A 20996-nucleotide genomic window follows, 5' to 3' on the forward strand; every position below is an offset into this window, starting at 1 on the left:
TCCAGTTAAACACATACATTTTAATACACAAATAAGCAGTAAACATACATTATGTTCATATATACTGTATGTATAGTCATTCTTATCCAGCTGCACAATATCCTAAATATAAGCACATATTAGACATAATGACTTTTACCTCTGCCTGTGCCTGCTGTATCCTATTCATGGCATTACCCTCAATATTCAGCTTGTCTTCCAGCAGAGGGCTGTGTTTCTTAATAAAGTCGATTTCCTCTTGCAGCCTTGCGTTCACTGCTTCGGTCTTGGCAGCTTTGTTTTGTGCATTCTCCAGTTCCTGCTTCTTACATGCAATATGCCACTGTAGTTCAGAGATATCCTGAGCACAACTTTCATGCTCTGATTAGAACAAGGTTAGCAGGTTAGCAAAACTTATGGTACGAGTAAACATTTAGTCCACTATCTGGCAATATAAATATATAACTACTAAAACCTACATGATTCAAACAAGTCATTTCAATTTTACCACTGTTTAATACACACATGTATATGCTTCTGTTGGCTTCCAGACATTTAAAGGGACAGTAAGGACTTTGTAACTATAAGATTTTTTTCTGCAGTCAATAAATAAGCTGAGTATGATTTATTTATTTTTTTACTTCAGTTACTCTTTGTTTCTGCAATTGTTTTTCAAGAGCCAATTTCCCTACTTAAAGGGAAAGTCGCCTCCAAAAAAATTATTGTTTAACCCTTTGGCTGCTAAGCCATTTCCCACCTGTGTGCTAAGCTGGTTTTCAGCTTTTTGTTGCAGTTCATATTCACACACTTTTAGAAGTTGTTTTTGTGTGAATAACCTATACAAACTATATATTGTTTTTTTCAGCAGATTCAAAATATACCATTATTATATGTGTATTTGTTAACATCTTTGAACATTAAAGCAAAACATTAGAAAGAAAGTGTATATTTTTACTCCTGACTCAATAATTAACTGTAAGCAATTTTATTTTTGTAAACTCTATCATCAAAACCTGTGTGGATAAATATTTGTAGTAGATAACTTGTATAATATAAGTAAAAATTGAGAACATTTCACTGTGTTTTTCTACTGTTTTATTGCCGGGATGTCAATTTAGTTTATAATCAAAAACAGCGTTTTTAAATGTAATATTCTGTTACTGGCATTTTAACAGTTGTAGCCACCAGGGAAGTTAAAATATGGCAACTGAACTATACATTTTAGAAACTACACTCCCAGGTCTATCAGATGAGGGTTTATTTGTATTTATATCTCAAAACTGGAGTATGTAACACATAAGCACATATTGCACTTGTTTAAAAAAACAAAACGTTTTCTGAGCAAAGTGTGCTGTTTAGTTATATATAGCGCACTCCAATTTTGTATTATATATACATGTAGCCCCTTATTTAATGCACCAAGGTGTGTACTTTCCAAAAATGTGCACTTTATTTACTTTGGGGCCTATTTATGAAAGGTCTTGAGTACCTGATCCGACAGTGCAGATCAGGTCCGCAAGACCTCGCTGAATGTGGAGAGTAATACGCTCTCCGCATTTAACATTGCACCAGCAGCTCACAAGAGCTGCTGGTGCAACGCCGCCCCCTGCTGACTCGCGACCAATCGGCCGCCAGCAGGGAGGTGTCAATCAACCCGATCGTACTCGAACGGGTTGATTTCCGGCGATTCCTGTCTGCCTCATCAGAGCAGGTGGACAGCTTATGGAGCAGTGGTCTTTAGATCACTGCTTCCTAACTGGTGTTTCTGGCAAGTCTGAAGACTCACCAGAAACACGGGCCCACAAGCTCCGTTCGGAGATTGATAAATGGGCCCCTTTATCTTAACTTCCCAGGTGGCTACAGCTGTCTAATTGCAGACATCACCCCTAAAAATTAAAAGACAATTAGTTTAAACTTTTTTTAGGCTGTCATGTCACGTTAAAAAGGTTATATAAAGTTATATAAAGTACACATTTGTATAAAGTACACCCCTTTGGGCATCAAATGAGGGGCTACATGGATTTCTAGCACAAAAGTGGAGTGTGTAAAAATGTATGGAATATGGTGCTTTGGTTAGAAAATATTTTTTTCTTAGTAAAGTGACATGTTCAGCTTTCCTTACGCACTCAAATTTTGCGCTATATATACACATGTAGCCCCTTATTTGATGCGCCAAGGGGTGTACTTTCCAAAAATGTGCACCAGCGACAAAGCCGCTGTCAGAATCTTCTCTAGCAGGTCTAGCGTCATCCGAGAAGGAAACAAAGTCGGAGTTCATCAGATGCTCAGCCATAATTTTCTTTACAAAGTGAATAGATATTTTGAAGAAATTAAGAAATTATGCTGCTAGAAAAGATATAATTTTTATTGTAAAAAAATAAGCTTCTTTGCAGTAAAAATACAGGGTTTTGAAAGACGGTGAGAGCTGCGCAAAGAGGGTGTTTCGAGCACCTTCCAAGGGCTCTAAAAGACGGATTATAAAAATATATATAATTTTTTTTTTTAAATAAAAGCATCTCTCTAACATTGATTAATTTGTTATCACATGATCCAGGTGTTCACGTGATTACAAGTATTATATCGGCATCCGTATAGTAAGGGAATGTCATTTTTCTTAGCTAGGAGATCAATCTGGTAACGCTGGTTACCATGGTGATCATTAAGCTAATATACTTAAATTGATCATTTTTTTAAAATAGGGACTAATTTATTTTTAGGGAAATCTATTTTTGAGTCTCTAGGCAATTTTGATCTTTATTTGAGTGCCTTTAGAGACCCCCTTAACATTTTTTTAAATAATTTTAAAATATATTTTTTATAACTTTTTATTTTATTTTTTTTCATTATACTTTAAAGACTTACACTGTTGGAAAGGTGAGGTTCCCACATTCTAATGGTGGATCTTGGGGGTCTGTAGCTGCTTAGATACCCAATATACGGGCATTTAAGCAGCATGCCCCATCTCTCCATAACTTTCAATTGACAGTTGTAAATAAAGATGTGTGATGACATCATCGCGTCAATGCATGATGAGGTTATCACGCTCCGTGTGAAGCTCCAAGCCTGCCCTTCAATATGAGGGCAAGATCGGACGGGTGGAGGGAGATGGGGGCCCTCAGGCCCCCCTCAAGGTAAGTGAGTCCTAGCGACGGCATGGAGACGGCTCCATGCACTCAAAGTGTTAAAAAGATAGATTATCTCTTTATTACCCATTTCCCAGTTTTGCATAACCAACATTGTTATATTAATACACCTTTTACCTCTGTGATTACTTTGTATCTAAGCCTCTTTTGACAGCCCCCCATTTAGATGGCTATTTATTATCTATTGACTTGCATTTTAGCCAATAAGTGCAGTGTCATCCACAACCCACAGGTGTAAGCACAATGTTATCTATACTGCTCACATAAACTAGCAGTCTCCTGTCGTGAAAAGCAAATAAAAAAAAACATGTGATAAGAGGCTGCCTATAGTGGCTTAGAAACAGGCAGAAATTTAGAGGTTTAAATGTTACAAAGTATATTAATATATCAATGTTAGTTGTACAAAGCTGGGGAATGGGTAATAAAGGCGTTATCTATCTTTTTAAACAATAACTATTTTGGTGTTGACTGTCCCTTTAAAGGAGCCAATCTGGACCAGTTACTGGGATAGAAAAGGCTTGCAACTGTCATTGTGTTAGCAAAACTATACTTGTTTTACAGTTCCTAAACTAATTCCACGTGCTTATTGTTGCTTTTGTGAAATATTAATACTGAGAGGCTTATGTGGAAATTCATTTTAAATATGTATACTTTCCCCAGTAAAATGAGAAAGAAAACATTAACAATGCTTATGAAATACACTTTTGATTGAATTTTAATGGTAATTAGTTATTTTTTTACGTAATTAGTTATTTTTTTTACGGTGTATACCTATTCTCTGCGTTTTAAGCAAACTTTATTTTCCCTTTTTGGGTTTACATACTTCTCATATTTTCCAGATATTATAGTCTGGTCATTCCGAATAACGTATGATTGCAACCTCTTCAGTAGCAATGTATTCTAATACAATTGTGACATTTACAAGAAACACATCACTTTATTGTATGCAGCTCACAGAGCTGTAACAGATTGCAGTCAGGCACATAGTTAGGATTTATGCAGCTATAGGGCCTTTGCAATGTGCTGCACCCTCATCGTATTTTACATCGTCTTTTGGTTTTATTCTTGACGATTTTTTACATTTATGTCAATGAGAAACTATCTTTCCTTTTGTTAAGAAAAAAAGAACACATTTACTATGAGGAACACTATAAATTATACACCAACATCTAAACTCACACATCATTGGATTCCTTATATCATTATAAAGTGGCCAGCCATAAATTAAGTTGTATACATTACAATAAAAAATAAACCCCTTTATGGAATTTGTTAAGATTGTTTCTACAGTTATTTTATGTTTTTTTAAATATAGGATTGCAATGAAAAAGATAAGTGAGAGCTGCACAGGGCTGAACTGATTTTTGTGAAATCGGCAGGCAGAAGGTTTGGTCAGTATTTACACACTGATCTGTTTGCAATCTCAAAGATGTACAAGTTGAAAGTAGTGGGTGATTATAGCTTCTGAACATTTTTCTTTGACAAACACAGTAAATAATTTTAGCAAGATCATTGTGTTTCTCAGACATGTGCAGTTCAAGTTCATTACATTTATTTTACAAACGTATTGTGGATATTTTATATACTGATCATCCTATCCAGAAACACAATGCCAATGGAAAAAACTATAAATTATGACTTACCTGATAATTTCCTTTCCTTCGATACAGGGAGAGTCCACAGCTGCATTCATTACTTTTGGGAATACAGAACCTGGCCACCAGGAGGAGGCAAAGACACCCCTGCCAAAGGCTTAAATACCTCCCCCATTTCCCTCATCCCCCAGTCATGCAGAGGGAACAAGGAACAGTAGGAGAAATATCAGGGTGAAAAAGGTGCCAGAAGAAAACAACTTAAATTTAGGGCCGCCCCCCGGAAAGCACGGGTGGGAGCTGTGAACTTTCCCTGTATCGAAGGAAAGGAAATTATCTGGTAAGTCATAATTTAAGTTTTCCTCCTAAATACAGGAAGAGTCCACAGCTGCATTTATTACTTTTAGGAAAACAAGCTATAGAAGACACTGAATGCCAACAGGGGGGGGTAAGAAGAAAGGCGGACCCAATATGAGGGCACCACAGCCTGAAAAAAAAACAATCTCCCAAAAACTGCTTCAACAGAAGCAAAAGAATAAAATAAAAAAAGGTAGGAGGACCAAGTAACCGTCCAACAATTAGGACCATAAGAGCCCATGCCAGAAACCACAGAATCACTGGTCCCAAAATGAGCCCAAAAAAACCTCTGAGGAGACTAGAGTCCCGCTGTCTACGAGACTAAACGAAGAACACTCCTCCACAAACATGACAAGGAGGACAACCAAGACTCCCAACACCTACACTTCCAAATAGGAAGATACATAGAAGAAAGCTGAGTATGCTAAAGAAAGTCTGAAAGGACCTTGAGGCACGATCCCAGAAAAAAAAAAAAGAACAATAGAGGGAGAAGCTCCTTATAGAACCATAAGAAAAAGTTTCCTTAGAGCAAAAACCCCAAGGAGAGCGAAGTACCAGACTGCAAGAGAGACTAGGACATATATAAAATACTCAACATCAGAACAGGCAAAAGAATAGAAAATTCAGGACCATCTCCTACATCGATACCAAGAACCGATGCAAAAAAAAAAAAACAGGAAAGTCTAAGTTCCTGAAGAGGCAAAAAGACTAGAACGGAACTGCCTGACCACAGCCCGCTTCCTAGCGAAAAAGAAATGAACAGCAAGAGTTCATTAAACACGGGAACAGACCAGAAACCGATATCTATCTGTTTAGGCGCCCACATACCAGGGCAGAAGGTGACGGATAATACAACCCGTAACACCCCGACTGTTAAGTAGCCAGGCTAACTCCCAGGCTATAAGAGCTAGCTGTCCCATCCAGAATCGGCTAACAAAACCTTTCTCCGGAACACCCTGAAAAGGGACAAAGGAGAACCTCAAGAAAATATATAAAACAGGGGGAATCAACACCACCCCACCAAGAAACAGGGGGGAGGAAAATCGCCAACCCAAAAGATAACAAGGGAGCAGCTACAAGCTGAGGAAAAAACTGAAACACTTCAGAAATAACCCTTTCACGCATCCAAAGGCGAAGATCCAGTCAAACTCCATAAAGGAAGCACCCATAATGAAAAAGACAAAACTAAAAAATGAAGTTGCAGCACAAAAAGAGCAATCAGATACCCTGACGCCTGCTCCTGACAGACTGAGTCAACCCAGAAGAAGTAACATAGTCAAAGAGGGCAAGGAAGATTAACATCCCAAGCCCTAAAAGATCCAGAGATCAACCTAAGAATCCCTTAAGGAAAAAAAGACTGGGAAAGGCACGGACGCTGAAACAGCCTAGACTGGATTCCCAAAAGGTACAGCTCCAAAAAACCTCTTCGGGAATCCAGAAAAAAGGAACACACAGAAGGAGAGTCCCTCGACCTCCTGCCAAACTCTCAGAGACAGAAAAAGGATCTGTTTCAGAAAGAACCCAACTGGATAGCAACAGAAACCCAAGTCCCCAGAATATTAACTTCTGCTTTGGAAGACTAGCTGACACCAGAAGCCCACATCAGATCAGAAAGCAGGAGCTTTTGCCTGGGTTCAAAGCCACTGACGAGATATTCCCTAGAGAAAAATAGAAGGAATCCCAAAATACACTCTCCCACTTCATGGAAGAGATATATAAAAAACGGCCCAGTAGATCAAAAGTAATTATCCCAAAACAGGGAACAATCTACGGCATACTGGAGACTGGAGCGGACAATCCAGAAACACTATGATATCTGGAAGATAGATAAGCAACACCTCTAAATCGAAGAATCGGCACTGGGCTAAACATTACCCATTCACAGTACCAACAAAGGTCTGAAGAAAAACTGCAGGGCAAACCTAAAGAGTACTGAAACTCTGAAAGATTAAACTGCATCCAAGAACCACCCTAGGGTCTACACAGGAACCCCAATCCAAATCCAACACCAAGGATGGAAGGGACAATCGAGATTCCTTAAAACTCCTAGCAGGCGATGGAGAAAACCAGAACCGCCAAAAAATAAGAGCAACCAGAACACAGGAAACAGAAAAGTGTATAAAAAAAACCTAGATCCCAAGAAAACTAGGATTAGAACAGGGTTGCTGAAACAATACGGTCCCTGAAAATCCGGATATCCTCAACATGATGACAGGAAGTATCCATCTCCCTAATAAAGGAAGAGAGAACCTTATAGCAACCCTCAAGAGGAAGAAGAAATAAACTCTGCATAGAGAGTATAGAAAAGAACGAGAGAACCCCTCTGGAACACCATAGCGGTGGAAGAATAGTACCCCTGCGAGAAGGAACTGGGGAAGGACTACAAGAAAAAAAGAACCCGTCTCCCCCCATCAGAAAAGGGAAAACTTATTTCCTAAAGAAAAATGCCACAGCAGAATTTAAACTCCATAACACAGCTTGCTAAGAAGGGTATTAACTCGTAGGCCCTTCTCCATATCGGACGCCCAACCAAGATGATTTAAACTAGGACCAGCCTAACATCTAGGATCGAAGGGCTTCCTCTGGACCAAAGGAACAAGGAAACAACCTCTTCAGAAGAAGAAAGAAAAGAGGTAACTAGTACCCAAACAGGTCTAGCCTGTTCTTTTGGGATACATGCAATGATCCCATTGAGAGCAACGTTGCACATTTGAATTTGAGACCACATTTATATTTAATCCGTATAGGCCAAATTAACTTATACTGTGAGTCTCTTTATATATATATTACAACGTTAATCCGTATCTGTGACGTTTTTAACTTGTTTGTCATATAACCAAAGTTTTTGGGTTTTTTATTTTTAATTAATAAAAGTTATATTTTATTAATCCTGTACAGGAATTTCTCTGTCCTCCAGTCAGGGCCTAGAGTGCTACAGGTGCATACTTTCTGAGAATAGACATTTCTCTGCGTCATTTCTCTTATGTGGTCACATTAATTGTTTATGCACAAGCACCATTTTCTCTTTCACTTTTGAGGAATTTAATATTAATTTACTCCTCTACTAATATAATTTAGAGAAGAATGCCCGAGTAGTGCCATTGTTCGTGGGTTGTATCAGGTCAAGCCTGTTATATAGGATAGTTATAAACCTCAAAAAAGAACACAGATAACTAATACCCAACCAGGACCAGCCCAATATGTAGGATACGACAATATCTGTTCAAGGGTCTCAAATGGAAAATTCTAAAGTTCTAGCAGGGCCAGAAAAGTGAGAATAACAAACAGAAAACATATGAGCTCCAACGCTTAAACATAGCCTCGGACATATCGAGAGAACATCACCCCAACCAGAGACATCCTCTTTTCTTTTTTCTTTTTTTTATAACTTTCACCGGAAGAGACATCAATCGCAACCATGAAGATCGCTAGTACCAGAAAACCCAGAGCAACAATCTCAAGCTCTAAAAATAGAAGAAAATAAAAACTTATCCTAACCGGATTATAAAGGAAATTAGGCAACACAGGTGATAGCCAAAGGGAAAGTGAAACCGACAGGTCCAGCCCGTCATGCGACACCATTCCTCAAGAGCTCTGAACTGGGAATCTGATACAAAAAACAAGAAAGAACAAATTGAGACAATATAAGTCATCTAAATAAGCTCGCTATCTCATTCAGAAGACTGAGATTCCACTGACAGATCAGAACTGGGAATCTCTAACGTCGCCAAAACCTCTCTCAGAAGTACACACAGGCGAGCCATTCTAAATATAAAAGCAAAATTCACCTCCGTCGGAGTATCTGGGGGCTCCGACTCTAGAGGTAGCACCTCTGAAGCCACAGAGGACACCGCTTCCCCAGAAGACTGATCAGTACCATAGTCCTCTTACATGCCGGACCTTGGGTAGGAGCACACGGATTAAGTCTTCCGTGGCAGGAAGATGTAAATGCGCTAAAGCCAGAGATATGGTCATGCGAAACCGTGTAATAACCTCTGGTGGAAAGAGACCTCCTTCAGGAGAAGAGGTAACCTATTCGGGACAACTGTCGGTGTAGGAACAGAAGATTCTAGGGAAAAAGCCTCCTGGGATGCAGAATCCTCAGAGGCGGATGGCTCAGTGTTCTCTAACTTCTCAACCTTGGAAGAGGAGAACACCCTATGGCGGCATGCAGAACATAATTAAGAGGGCTGGGTTACCCGGGCCTCCTCACAATATACACAGGTATCAAAATCTGAATCAGAGGAACCCCCCTCTAATATATATGAGAATCCTCCATAACTCGACTAAGTAGCTTATGGACAAAAAACAACTGCACCATACACTCCCAATAGCTGGGGCACTCACCACCTCCTATGACCCAGACACGTAGAGAAACAGATCCTCTCCGCAGATGCTCGGTCAGGAATACAGAAATGGAAAAACAAAAAAAAGTGACCGCACCCGGTCACATGGTGCAACGTGCAAGATCACTCCTGCTAAGAAAAAGCGCGCAAATGTAATAAAACTGCGCAGCAGGGAAATTAACCTGTACGTTCCGTAATAGCCTAATGAGCCCCAAAACGTCTAAACGTCTCTTACACCTAAATAGTCAGAATCACATAAAACATGAATAAAGTCCCCACTGTTCAATAATCACCCTCAGGAGATATTAACACTTGATTCCATAAGATAAAGGAGTCCCACTGAGACCCTGACTTCTTATTTTACGTTAACATGCAAGTAAAAATTGAAACAATCTTACCGGAATCTATGCCATGGAACAGCAACACGGTCCTTCAAGTTTGACAGATGGTAGCAGCGCTTCTGAAATTGACTTAAGTACAGAAAAGTAGGCAGCAAAACTCGTCAATGCTGATTGCTTATGGAGCTGTTAATATGAGTCGGGATGGTTTCGCAGATAGACTCTCCCTGCATCTCCGGACTCTAATCTTCATCAATGCTCTCACTGAGAGGCTGACAAGACTACTAAAAACTCCAGTCCCATCTCAAAGAGTACTCCCCCCCATAAGGAACTACTCCATAATTCTTCCGACACTTCTCTGCCAACCTCCTGTGACAAAAGGCAAAGAATGACTGGGGGATGAGGAAAGTGGGGGAGGTATTTAAGCCTTTGGCTGGGGTGTCTTTGCCTCCTCCTGGTGGCCAGGTTCTGTATTCCCAAAAGTAATGAATACAGCTGTGGACTCTCCCTGTATTTAGAAGGAAATTTTGTTTTAGTCTGAAATTAAGAGTTCTACCTTATGTAGACTTATGTTATAGTTACCTGGTATGGCATGACAGACAGACTAATTGATAAAGCTCCTTAAAAATAATGTTGCACAATTAAAAGATCTTACATATGGACATAGAGATTTAGGAATCATGTTTAAAATTGTTTTTATATCTGAGGTTATGTAAGGGGTTTAGGCATAAACAAATATCTAAGGGATATATGGAAGCTCATCTGTGAACACATTTTACCTGTGTATGATTTATCTAATAACTTATTTTGTATGGCAGCCAAACATAAAAAGAAAGTATAAGAAACCACTGCATTGTAAAGAAAGAGGTGTGGATTCAAAGTTGTACTCTATTTGTTTGTGTTTTGTCAAGTATTGAATTTAAAATTGAAACATCCAAGAATTCTAAAAAGAATGTCTAAAAGCAAAGATATCTACCAATATTAACTTAGAAACCATATAGCCCCCACCACAATACAAATCCTAACCTGTTTACTGAGGTTAAGCCAATTTAGGGGTTAGTATCATAGGGATCTTAGTGGTTATGGGTTAATTGCAGAGGGAATTATGAAAGATTAGTGGGCAGTTTAGGGGTAAATAAGTGGTAAAGTCTTTGATATTAGGGATTCATTTTAGTGGAGTGTCTAGAGCAGAGGTTTTCAAAGTCTTAGGCAATGGGCCTCCACTCTTACGAAATTTACAAGACAATGCACCCCCTCCTAATAATAGATGTTACTTCTTTTTTTTTTTTTTTAAAGAAAATTGTCATGTTTTATTTTTAGTTTTAATGAGGGGAATTTACATCTGATCCAGGGTTCACACACAGCTCTCAAGAGCTGATTCTGCTCAACCAAAAAAAATATGCTTCACTCACATTTCAGTTTGCATTGTGCTACTTACTGGGTTAAATGTAAGTTACTGAGCAAGATAAACTCTGAACCCCTTTGACCTCAGTGCCACGACATGGCAAGTGTCATTATTGGTTATTCAAAACAGTTCTATGATTTACCAACAGCTGCTTGTGATTTACATAGGATAGTGTGAAGTGTCACTGTTCCTACACACCTCCCCTTATATGCCCTAGTGTCCCCCTGGGGAGGCCCGCCTCACACTTTGAAAACCACTGGTCTAGAAGATTAGTTGTTAACATTGTGATGGTTTAATGGAGGTCTTCCAGCAGTTAGGGGGATATTTTTTAATTCATATTTGTGTGCCACTGCTAGACTTTGTACACCTCTTAGTTAACACATGGCACAACAAAAAAACATTTGCTTGTTAATGGGTGTGCAAATATGCAAGTGGTATGGAGCAAACATTTTGCCTGAGTGTTATCCATAAAGCTTGCATTTTATACAGGTATAAACATACATGTTGCTTAAAGACATACTAAAAGGGCAACTAATTTTAAATATCAAACAAACTTATTCAACAGAATGTAATGCTAAAAAATGTCCATGCGCATATCTTTTGTAAAAAATCCATAAATGTATGTCTATATATTCTACTGTATCACTTCAGACTGTTTGTTGTTATGAACAAATACGACATGATATTTGCACTTATTCCAGATGATCAGGGACACACATGTGCCACAGATGCCCCTCCCTATAATGCCTATGAATAAGTACACACAGGGTGCTTATTTTATAAAGGTTAACTTGTATAGCTCTTTGAGTATACATTAAACTACCGTAATATTTGCTTGTACTTACAAGGCTAAATTCATTTTTTTCTGAATTTAACATTCTAAAACCAAGAAAAATTAACTCATGCAATAGAAATATTAACAAACAAGAATAACAATAACTGAGCATGACAATGTATTTTGTTAAACAAATTGCTCCATACTCATTAATTAGGCTGGGTACTACATAAATGAAAAATAATAAAAATTTATGCTTACCTGATAAATTTCTTTCTTTCCGGACATGGAAAGTCAACAACGTCATTACAATTACTAGTGGGATATTCACTCCTGGCCAGCAGGAGGGGGCAAATAGAACCACAGGAAAGCTGTTAAGTGTCACTTCCCTTACCCATAACCACCAGTCATTCAGCAAAAGGGAAATTGAAAAAGAAGAAACACAAAGGTGTAGAGGTGACTGAGGTTTAGTAAAAAATTACTGTCTAATCTAAAGGCTGGGGTCGTAGACCCTCTATGTCCGGAAAGAAAGAAATTTATCAGGTAAGCATAAATTTTATTTTATTTCCTAAGACATAGAGAGTACACAACGTCATTCCAATTACTAGTGGAAACCAATACCCAAGCTAGAGGACAGGTAGGAAAGAACAGGGAAGGAGAACAAGACAGGTAGAGCTAAACAGAAGGCACCACCACTTGAAGAACCTTTCTCCCAAAAGAGGCCTCAGCCGAGGCAAAAGTATAAAATTTGGAAAATGTGGAAAAAGTATGCAGAGAGGACCATGTTGCAGCCTTGCAAATTTGTTCCACAGAAGCTTCATTTTTGAAAGCCCAAGAAGAGGAAACAACCCTAGGGGAATGAGCTGTAATTCTCTCAGGAGGATGCTGTCCAGCAGACTCATTGGCAAAATGAATCATACTTCTCAACCAGAGGGAAAGAGAAGTAGAAGTAGCCTTCTGACCCTTACGCTTTCCTGAGAAACAAACAAACAGGGCAGAACACTGCCGAAAATCCTTAGTAGCCTGTAGATAGAATTTGATAGCACGCACAACATCCAAGTTATGTAACAGACGGTCCTTTTGAGAAGAATTAGGACAGAGAGAAGGAACAACAATTTCCTGATTAATATTTCTATCCGAAACCACCTTAGGGAGAAATCCCAATTTAGTACAAAGGACCACCTTATCCGCATGAAAAATAAGGTAAGGCGAATCACACTGCAGAGCCGAGAGTTCAGAAACTCTCCGAGAAGAAGAAATAGCAATAAGATAACAGCTTAATATCTATGGAATGCATTGGCTCAAACGGAGCCTGCTGTAAAACTCTAAGAACTAGGTTAAGGCTCCAAGGAGGAGCAACAGGTTTTAACAAAGGCCTGATTCTGACCAGGGCTTGACAAAAAGATTGAACATCTGGCACATCCGCCAGACGCTTATGTAAAAGAATAGTTAATGCAGAAATCTGACCTTTCAGAGAACTGACTAACAATCCTTTCGTAAGACCTTCCTGGAGAAAAGACAAAATTCTAGGAATCCTGACCCTACTCCAAGAGTAGCCCTTCGATTCACACCAATAAAGGTATTTACGACATACCTTATGGTAAATTTTACGAGTAACAGGCTTGCGAGCCGGCAGCATGGTATCAATGACTGACCCAAAAAACCACGCTTAGCCAGAACTAAACGTTCAATCTCTAAACAGTCAGCTTCAGAGAAAAGAGATTTGGATGGAGGAAAAGAGCCAAGGAGGAAGAGATGACATCTTCACTAGGTCTGCAAACCAGATCCTGCAAGGCCATGTAGGAGCTATTAGAATTACAGACGATTTCTCCTGTTTGATACGAGCAATGCCAAGAAGACTTGGGCTGCTCCTGATTGGAGGAGGGGGAGGAAGACTTCTGACCCTTATGAAAGGAACGAAAATTACTTTGACGTCCTTTAGGTCTATTCTTCTTGTCTTGTGGTAGAAAAGACCCCTTTCCACCCGTAATTTCAGAAATTATTTCTGCCAGACCAGGACCAAACAGGGTCTTACCCTTGTAAGGTAGTGACAGTAGCTTGGACTTGGAGGTAACATCTCTTCAGACACCGAACTTCACCTCCTCCATTGACAGAGGCAAAGAGAATGACTGGGGGTTATAGGTAAGGGAAGTGACACTTAACAGCTTTGCTGTGGTGCTCTTTGCCTCCTCCTGCTGGCCAGGAGTAAATATCCCACTAGTAATTGGAATGACATTGTGGACTCTCCATGTCTTAGAAAAAAAAAATAACGTTTTTGATGAGTGATAACTAAGGATATTATTTCATTCAAAATATAGAGAAACTTGACTGAAGGAAGAGAGAAGTAATTTTGGCTTGATCATTTAATTGCCCGTCCATATGTGAGTAAAAATAGACGAGTGTCCCCTTTAAAGTGATTAATTGAGAAGGAACGGAAATAAATATATCTGCTTTACTTTATTACACACCATTTATCAAACTGACATTTAGTTTCCTATTAGAGAATAAAACAAATTTGATTCACTTCGCTAACCATAATGTAACAACAAACAGTTATGTCAATTTTCTGTTAACAGTTGGATTTAATTCTCAAAATTACAACTGACATCTGACTGCTAAATACCACTGATAACCACATTATAAGGACAATGCTTAATCTAAACTGAGAACAGACAATTTATTAGGATGCTCCATAAATGATTTCCTAATGTGTATCATTATACTACGCTAAATAAATAAAAGTAAAAACAATCTATTTATGTATTCTCAAAAGAAACGGTAACTATCACTTAGATTACAAGTTTTGTGATCGTGTTTTAACGCTGAAAAAATGGTAATTTTAGTGTTAAAACAGCACCGCAGCCATTACGAGTCTTATCGGTATAGCTGTACCGCAAGCCTTTTAGCCTGTATCACAGCGTCAGTCCCACACACGTAAAAATTATGTTTTTTCATGGGACTTCCATAGTGCAGCCATTACAAGTTTTGTGGTGAGGCTAAAAAGCTTGTGTTTCAGCCTATACCGACAAGATCCGTTTCGCAATCTGAGACCAGTAGTTATGAGTTTTACGCTACAAAACTGTTACATAAAACTCATAACTAAAGTGTCACAAAGTACACTAAACACCCATAAACTACCTATTAACCCCTAAACCGAGGCCCTCCCGCATCGCAAATACTATTTGAAAGTTATTAACCCCTAATCTGCAGCTCCTGACATCGCCACCACTAATAAAATTTATTAACCCCTATTCCGCCACTCCCCGACATCATCGACACTATAATAAAACCATTAACCCCTAATCTGCCACTCTCTACATCGTCGCCACTAATAAAATTTATTAACCCCTATTCTGCCACTCCTCGACATCGCCGCCACTATGCTAAAAATATTAACCCCTATTCCCCTGCACCCCACATCGCCCACGCTATAATAAATCTATTAACCCCTATTCTGCCTCTCCCCGACACCGCCGCCACTATAATAAACATATTAACCCCTAAACCGCAAGCCCCCCCACAACGAAATATACTAAATTAGACTATTAACCCCTAAACCGCAAGCCCCCCACAACGAAATATACTAAATTAAACTATTAACCCCTAAACCGGAAGCCCCACACATCACAATAAACTAATTTAAACTAGTAACCACTAAACCTAACGCACCCCTAACTTTATATTAAAATTACATTTTCCCTATCTTAAATTAAATTAAAACATACCTGTCAAATTATAAAAACTAAGGGCGCGATCAAATATACAGCGCAGGTTTCGGCGCAAGCGTGGGAACCTGCGCCGTCTGTAATTTCACCTTTTCGCCTAAGAAAAGTAAAGAAAATAACAAATCTCCCATAAAAGTCTAACACGTAAAAGCCCGACACGTAAAACCCCTATATCCGCAATTCCCCCCTCTCATTACTAAAATTAAATGTATTAACCGTTAGACCGACAACCCCCCACAACGCAAAATGCCTATTTAAAATATTAACCCCTATACCCGCCATCAAACGCACACCGCAAGTAATAACTAAATTATTAACCCCTAAATCCGCCAACCCCAACATCGCAAACTACCTATTAAAACTATTAACCCCTAATCCGCCATTAACCCACAACGCAATAAACCTAATCAAGTATTAACCCCTAAACCGCCCATAGCCCACAATGCAATAAACCTAACCCCTAACCTAACCCCCCCTAACCTTACCCCCCCAACCTAACCCCCTCTAACCTAACCCCCCCTAAATAAACTAAAATAAGCTAATTCACAAAATACTAAGGTTACCATTAAATATAAAAAAAAATACACTACTTCTAAAATAAAAATAAAGTATAAATTAAAAAAATACACTACTTCTAAAATAAAAATAAAGTATAAATTAAAGGGGCAGTCTAATCCAAATTCAGGAGTAGACTGTCCCTTTTAGCAAGAATTACAGAAAATAAAAAAAACTAAGATTACAGAAAATAAAAAATACAATTACAAAAGTTTAAATAAATTACACCTAATCCCTATGAAAATAAAAAAGCCCCCCAAAATAAAAACACCCCCTAATCTAATCAACTACTAGTAGCCCTTAAAAGGACTTTTTGCAGGGCATTGCCCCAAGATAATCAGCTCTTTTGCAACAAAAATACACACAGCTCCCCCCTACCAGTAAAGCCCCCCACCCACCAAACCCCCCCCAAAAAATACTAACACTAAAAACGCTAAACTACCCATTGCCCTGAAAAGGGCATTTGTTGGGCATTGCCCTTAAAAGGGCATTCAGCTCTTTTGCTGCCCACCCTATCTAAATAAAATAAATCCCCCCAAAAACCCCTTAAAAAACCCTAAGTAAGTGGTCCTCACCTGTCCTGAAGTTCAGCGGAGAAGGTCCTGTTCCAGTCATGGAGCGTGGAGGATCCTCTTCATATGATATCTGCCGTACACTGAATAGGAATTCAAGGTACGCAATTAAAAATGGTGCCCCTTGAATTCCTATTGGCTGATTTGAGCCTTCAAATTCAAATCAGCCAATCGGATGAGAGTTACTGAAATCCTATTGGCTGTTCAAATCGAGTCGCCGGTCTTCAGTTCCAGCGTCGCAGGTCTTCAACTCTGCCCTCCGCTCCACGCTGGCTGGTTCCTGGAAGAAAGAAGAGGTCGCCGCTTGGAAGAAGACTTCACCGCCTGGAACAGGACCTTCTCCGCTGAACTTCAAGACAGGTGAGGACCACTTGGGGGTTAGACTTAGGGTTTTTTAAGGGTTTTTTGGGGGGGATTTATTTTATTTAGATAGGGTGGGCAGCATAAGAGCTGAATGCCCTTTTAAGGGCAATGCCCAACAAATGCCCTTTTCAGGGCAATGGGTAGTTTAGCGTGTTAGTATTTTTGTGGCAAAAGAGCTGATTATCTTGGGGCAATGCCCTGCAAAAAGTCCTTTTAAGGGCTACTGGTAGTTGATTAGATTAGGGGGTGTTTTTATTTTGGGGGGCTTTTTTTGTTTTCATAGGGATTAGGTGTAATTTATTTAAACTTTTGTAATTGTATTTTTTATTTTCTATAATATTAGTTTTTTTATTTTCTGTAATTCTTGCTTAAAGGGACAGTCTACTCCTGAATTTTGATTAGACTGCCCCTTTAATTTATACTTAGTTTATTTTTATTTTAGAAGTAGTGTACATTTTTTTATATTTAATGGTAACTTTAGTATTTTGTGAATTAGCTAATTTTAGTTTATTTAGGGGGGGGTTAGGTTGGGGAAACTTAGGTTAGGTTAGGGGTTAGGTTTATTGCATGGTGGGCTATGGCGGTTTAGGGGTTAATAGACTTTATTAGTTATTGCGGTGGGGGATTGCGGTTGACAGGTATATAGACATTGCGCATGAGTTAGGTGTTTATTTTTGCAGGCATTTTCGGGAGTTACGGTGCTCCCATACTCAGCGCAAGGCCTGCTACGGCTGCCTTTTATGGCGAGGTCAAAATGGAGTAAGATACGTAAGTCCTTGCGCTGGATATTGGATACCGATTTACGACGTGGTCCCATGTTAGCCTATGGGAGTAATAATTGCGAGCAACGGGTGAAATATACGTGCGTAACTTGTATGCTACGCCGTATATGTAATACCAAAATCGCGTAAAATCTGGCGCCGGAGGATTTTGCGGGCGACACTGCATATGTAATGGAGGCCTAAGTTTTTAACTAACAATTAAACTAATATAACTATTAAACTAAAATTAAACTAACTACCAATTAAAGAAAACTAAAATACACATTAACAAAATCCTAACACTACTCTAAAAATTACAAACTATCTAATTACAAAAAATAAAAAATATTAAATTACAAAAAATAACAATTACACATAATCTAATAGCCCTATAAAAATAAAAAAAGCCCACCCAAAATAAAAAAAAACCTAGCCTACAATAAACTACCAATATCCCTTAAAATTGCCTTTTGTAGGGCATTGCCCTAAGTTAAACAGCTCTTTTACCTGTAAAAAAACACAAAGACCCCCCAAGAGTAAAACCCACCACCCAACTAACCCCCCAAAATAAGCCGCCTGGATGAAGATGCCGCCTAGATGAAGATGGAGCCGCCGGGATAAAGATCGTTCAAGCGGGAATTCAACAACTGAGTACCTAAAGAGGGGTAAGTGTTTTTTAAGGTTTTTTGTGGTGTTTTTTTTTTTTTTTAGAATAGGGTGGGCACTCTTAAAAGAGGGCAACAAAAGAGCTGTATGCCCTTTTCAGGGCAATGCCCATACAAATGCCCTGTTCAGGGCAATGGGTAGATTAGGTTTTTTAGATAGTTTTTTTTTTATTTTGTGGGTTTGGGGGGGGTTTGTAATGTTAGTGGGTCTTTGTATTTTTTTTTCAGAAAAAGAGCTGATATTTTTAGGGCAATCCCCTACAAAAGGCACTTTTAAGGGCTATTGGTAGTTTATTCTAGATTAGGTTTCTTTTATTTTGGGGTGTTTTTTTTTTTTTTTAAAGGATATTAGAATAGGAATAATTTTTATTATTTTGGATTATTCTGTTTATTTTTTGTAATGGTAGGTTTTTTTATTTTTTGTAATTTTAGTGTTTTTTATTTTTTTAATGTTAGGTTTTACTATAAGGCAACTTAGGTTTTATTTCAAAGGTAAGTTTGTATTTATTTTAACTAGGTAGTTAGTAAATAGTTAATAAGTTAAAATAAATACAAACTTACCTGTGAAATAAAAATAAAACATAAGCTAGCTACAATATAACTATTAGTTATATAGTAGCTAGCCTAGGTTTTATTTCACAGGTAAGTTACTTTTTATTTAGATTTAAATAGGTATTATTTAGTTAATAATTGTAACTTTAATTAAGCTCTATTTTAATTATGTTAAAGTTAGGGGGTGTTAGGTTTAGGGGTTAATAGTTTAATTTAGGTTGTTGTGATGTGGAGGGCTGGCGTTTTAGGGGTTAATAGGTTTATTTAGTGGTAGTGATGTAGGAGGCCAGAGGTTTAGGGGTTAATAAACAACAGTCAGGGAATTTATAGGGTGTATGCACAAATTGTTAATTTTAATGTCCCACCACGGGGCTTATTCTCAGAACCACTGTCCAGTATACGTTCAGGGGGCTTCCCCTATCCCCCCTACTTATATTTACAAAGGGAAAATGTGATGCTCATGTAATAAATAGCAAAATAGCAATTAACTCACCAATAAAAGATGAGTGTTGGGTTTCTTGTAGACATACTGTAGACATACTTTCTGCCTCCTTCAAACACTCTCTAGTGCAGGTAGACCCCTCACCGGTATGTTCAACCCTTGCACGAGAGTCCGGAATACCGATTCAGATCTTTAGAGAAAAACCTGCTTACTTTATTTGTTTGCTTTGCTATGTTCTCATATTCCCATTTGTTGATGAGCAGTCATCTGAAATAAAGAGTCCTTCCTCCACAGCATACTGTGTGCCCTGTATCATGTGCTCACAGTTTTGCTGGAGCACCTTGCTTAACGGTAAAATCAATACTTTATTGGTTATTATACAGGGTGTCCTCACCCAAGGGTAAAATACAGAAAAAAATCAAATATCAAATGAAGAAAAAGGAAATTTATTCTTACCTGATAAATTTGTTTCTTTTACGATACGATGAGTCCACGGATTTCATCCTTACTTGTGGGATATCACCTCCTGGTCAGCAGGAGGAGGCAAAGAGCACCACAGCAGAGCTGTATATATAGCTCCTCCTTTCCCTCCCACTCCAGTCATTCGACCGAAGTTAGGAAGAGAAAGGAAAAGCCAAGGTGCAGAGGTGACTGAAGTCTAACAAAATGAGAGACCTGTAATATACTAAAAACAGGGTGGGCCGTGGACTCATCGTATCGTAAAAGAAACAAATCTATCAGGTAAGAATAAATTTCCTTTTCTTTTACAAGATACGATGAGTCCACGGATTTCATCCTTACTTGTGGGATACAATACCAAAGCTATAGTACACGGATGAAACGGGAGGGACAAGACAGGTAACCTAAACGGAAGGCACCACTGCTTGAAGAACCTTTCCCAAAAACAGCCTCAGCTGAGGCAAAAGTATCCAATTTGTAAAATTTTTAAAAAGTGTGAATAAAAATCCAAGTTGTAAATCTGGTCAACAGAAGCATCATTTATGAATGCCCATGATAAAACAACGGCTCTAGTGGAATGAGTCGTAATTCTTTCAGGAGGCTGCAGTCCAGCAGTCTCATATGCCAAACGGATGATACTCCTCAGCCAAAAGGAAATAGAGGTCCTATGGAAAAATAAAGTGCCCAAACTTATCCTGTGTCTTCTTACCCCAGAATAAAGTTAGCACTTACCTCATCTTCCTGGCAGTAAGGCAGTTTTCAGGCGTAAGAGGTCTTCTCCCTCCTATGGGCCTGGAAATAAACGGAAGTCCTGAGTTAGAATGTCTCAGGTTTTCAATGTAAGGGCAGCATCAGTATATGGGATGCACAGTGAGAATTATGTTCCACAAGTTCCCATTGCTCTAAAGCCACCAAATGCTTCTCTTTCTACTGAAGAGACTGATCTGGTCTAGGCTACACCCCAGAA

General features: G+C 38.7%; 1 protein-coding gene across 1 annotated transcript in view; it reads right to left on the reverse strand.

Moving 5' to 3' along the window:
- Nucleotides 1-20996, reverse strand: part of CCDC178 (coiled-coil domain containing 178) — an 835363-nt gene that overhangs the window by 715596 nt on the left and 98771 nt on the right. Inside the window, 1 exon segment of the mRNA XM_053715876.1 lies at nucleotides 140-360. Within this exon segment, the coding sequence (XP_053571851.1) occupies nucleotides 140-360 (221 nt within the window).

This window comes from Bombina bombina, chromosome 5 (genome assembly GCF_027579735.1).
Source record: "Bombina bombina isolate aBomBom1 chromosome 5, aBomBom1.pri, whole genome shotgun sequence".
Taxonomy (NCBI): domain Eukaryota; kingdom Metazoa; phylum Chordata; class Amphibia; order Anura; family Bombinatoridae; genus Bombina; species Bombina bombina.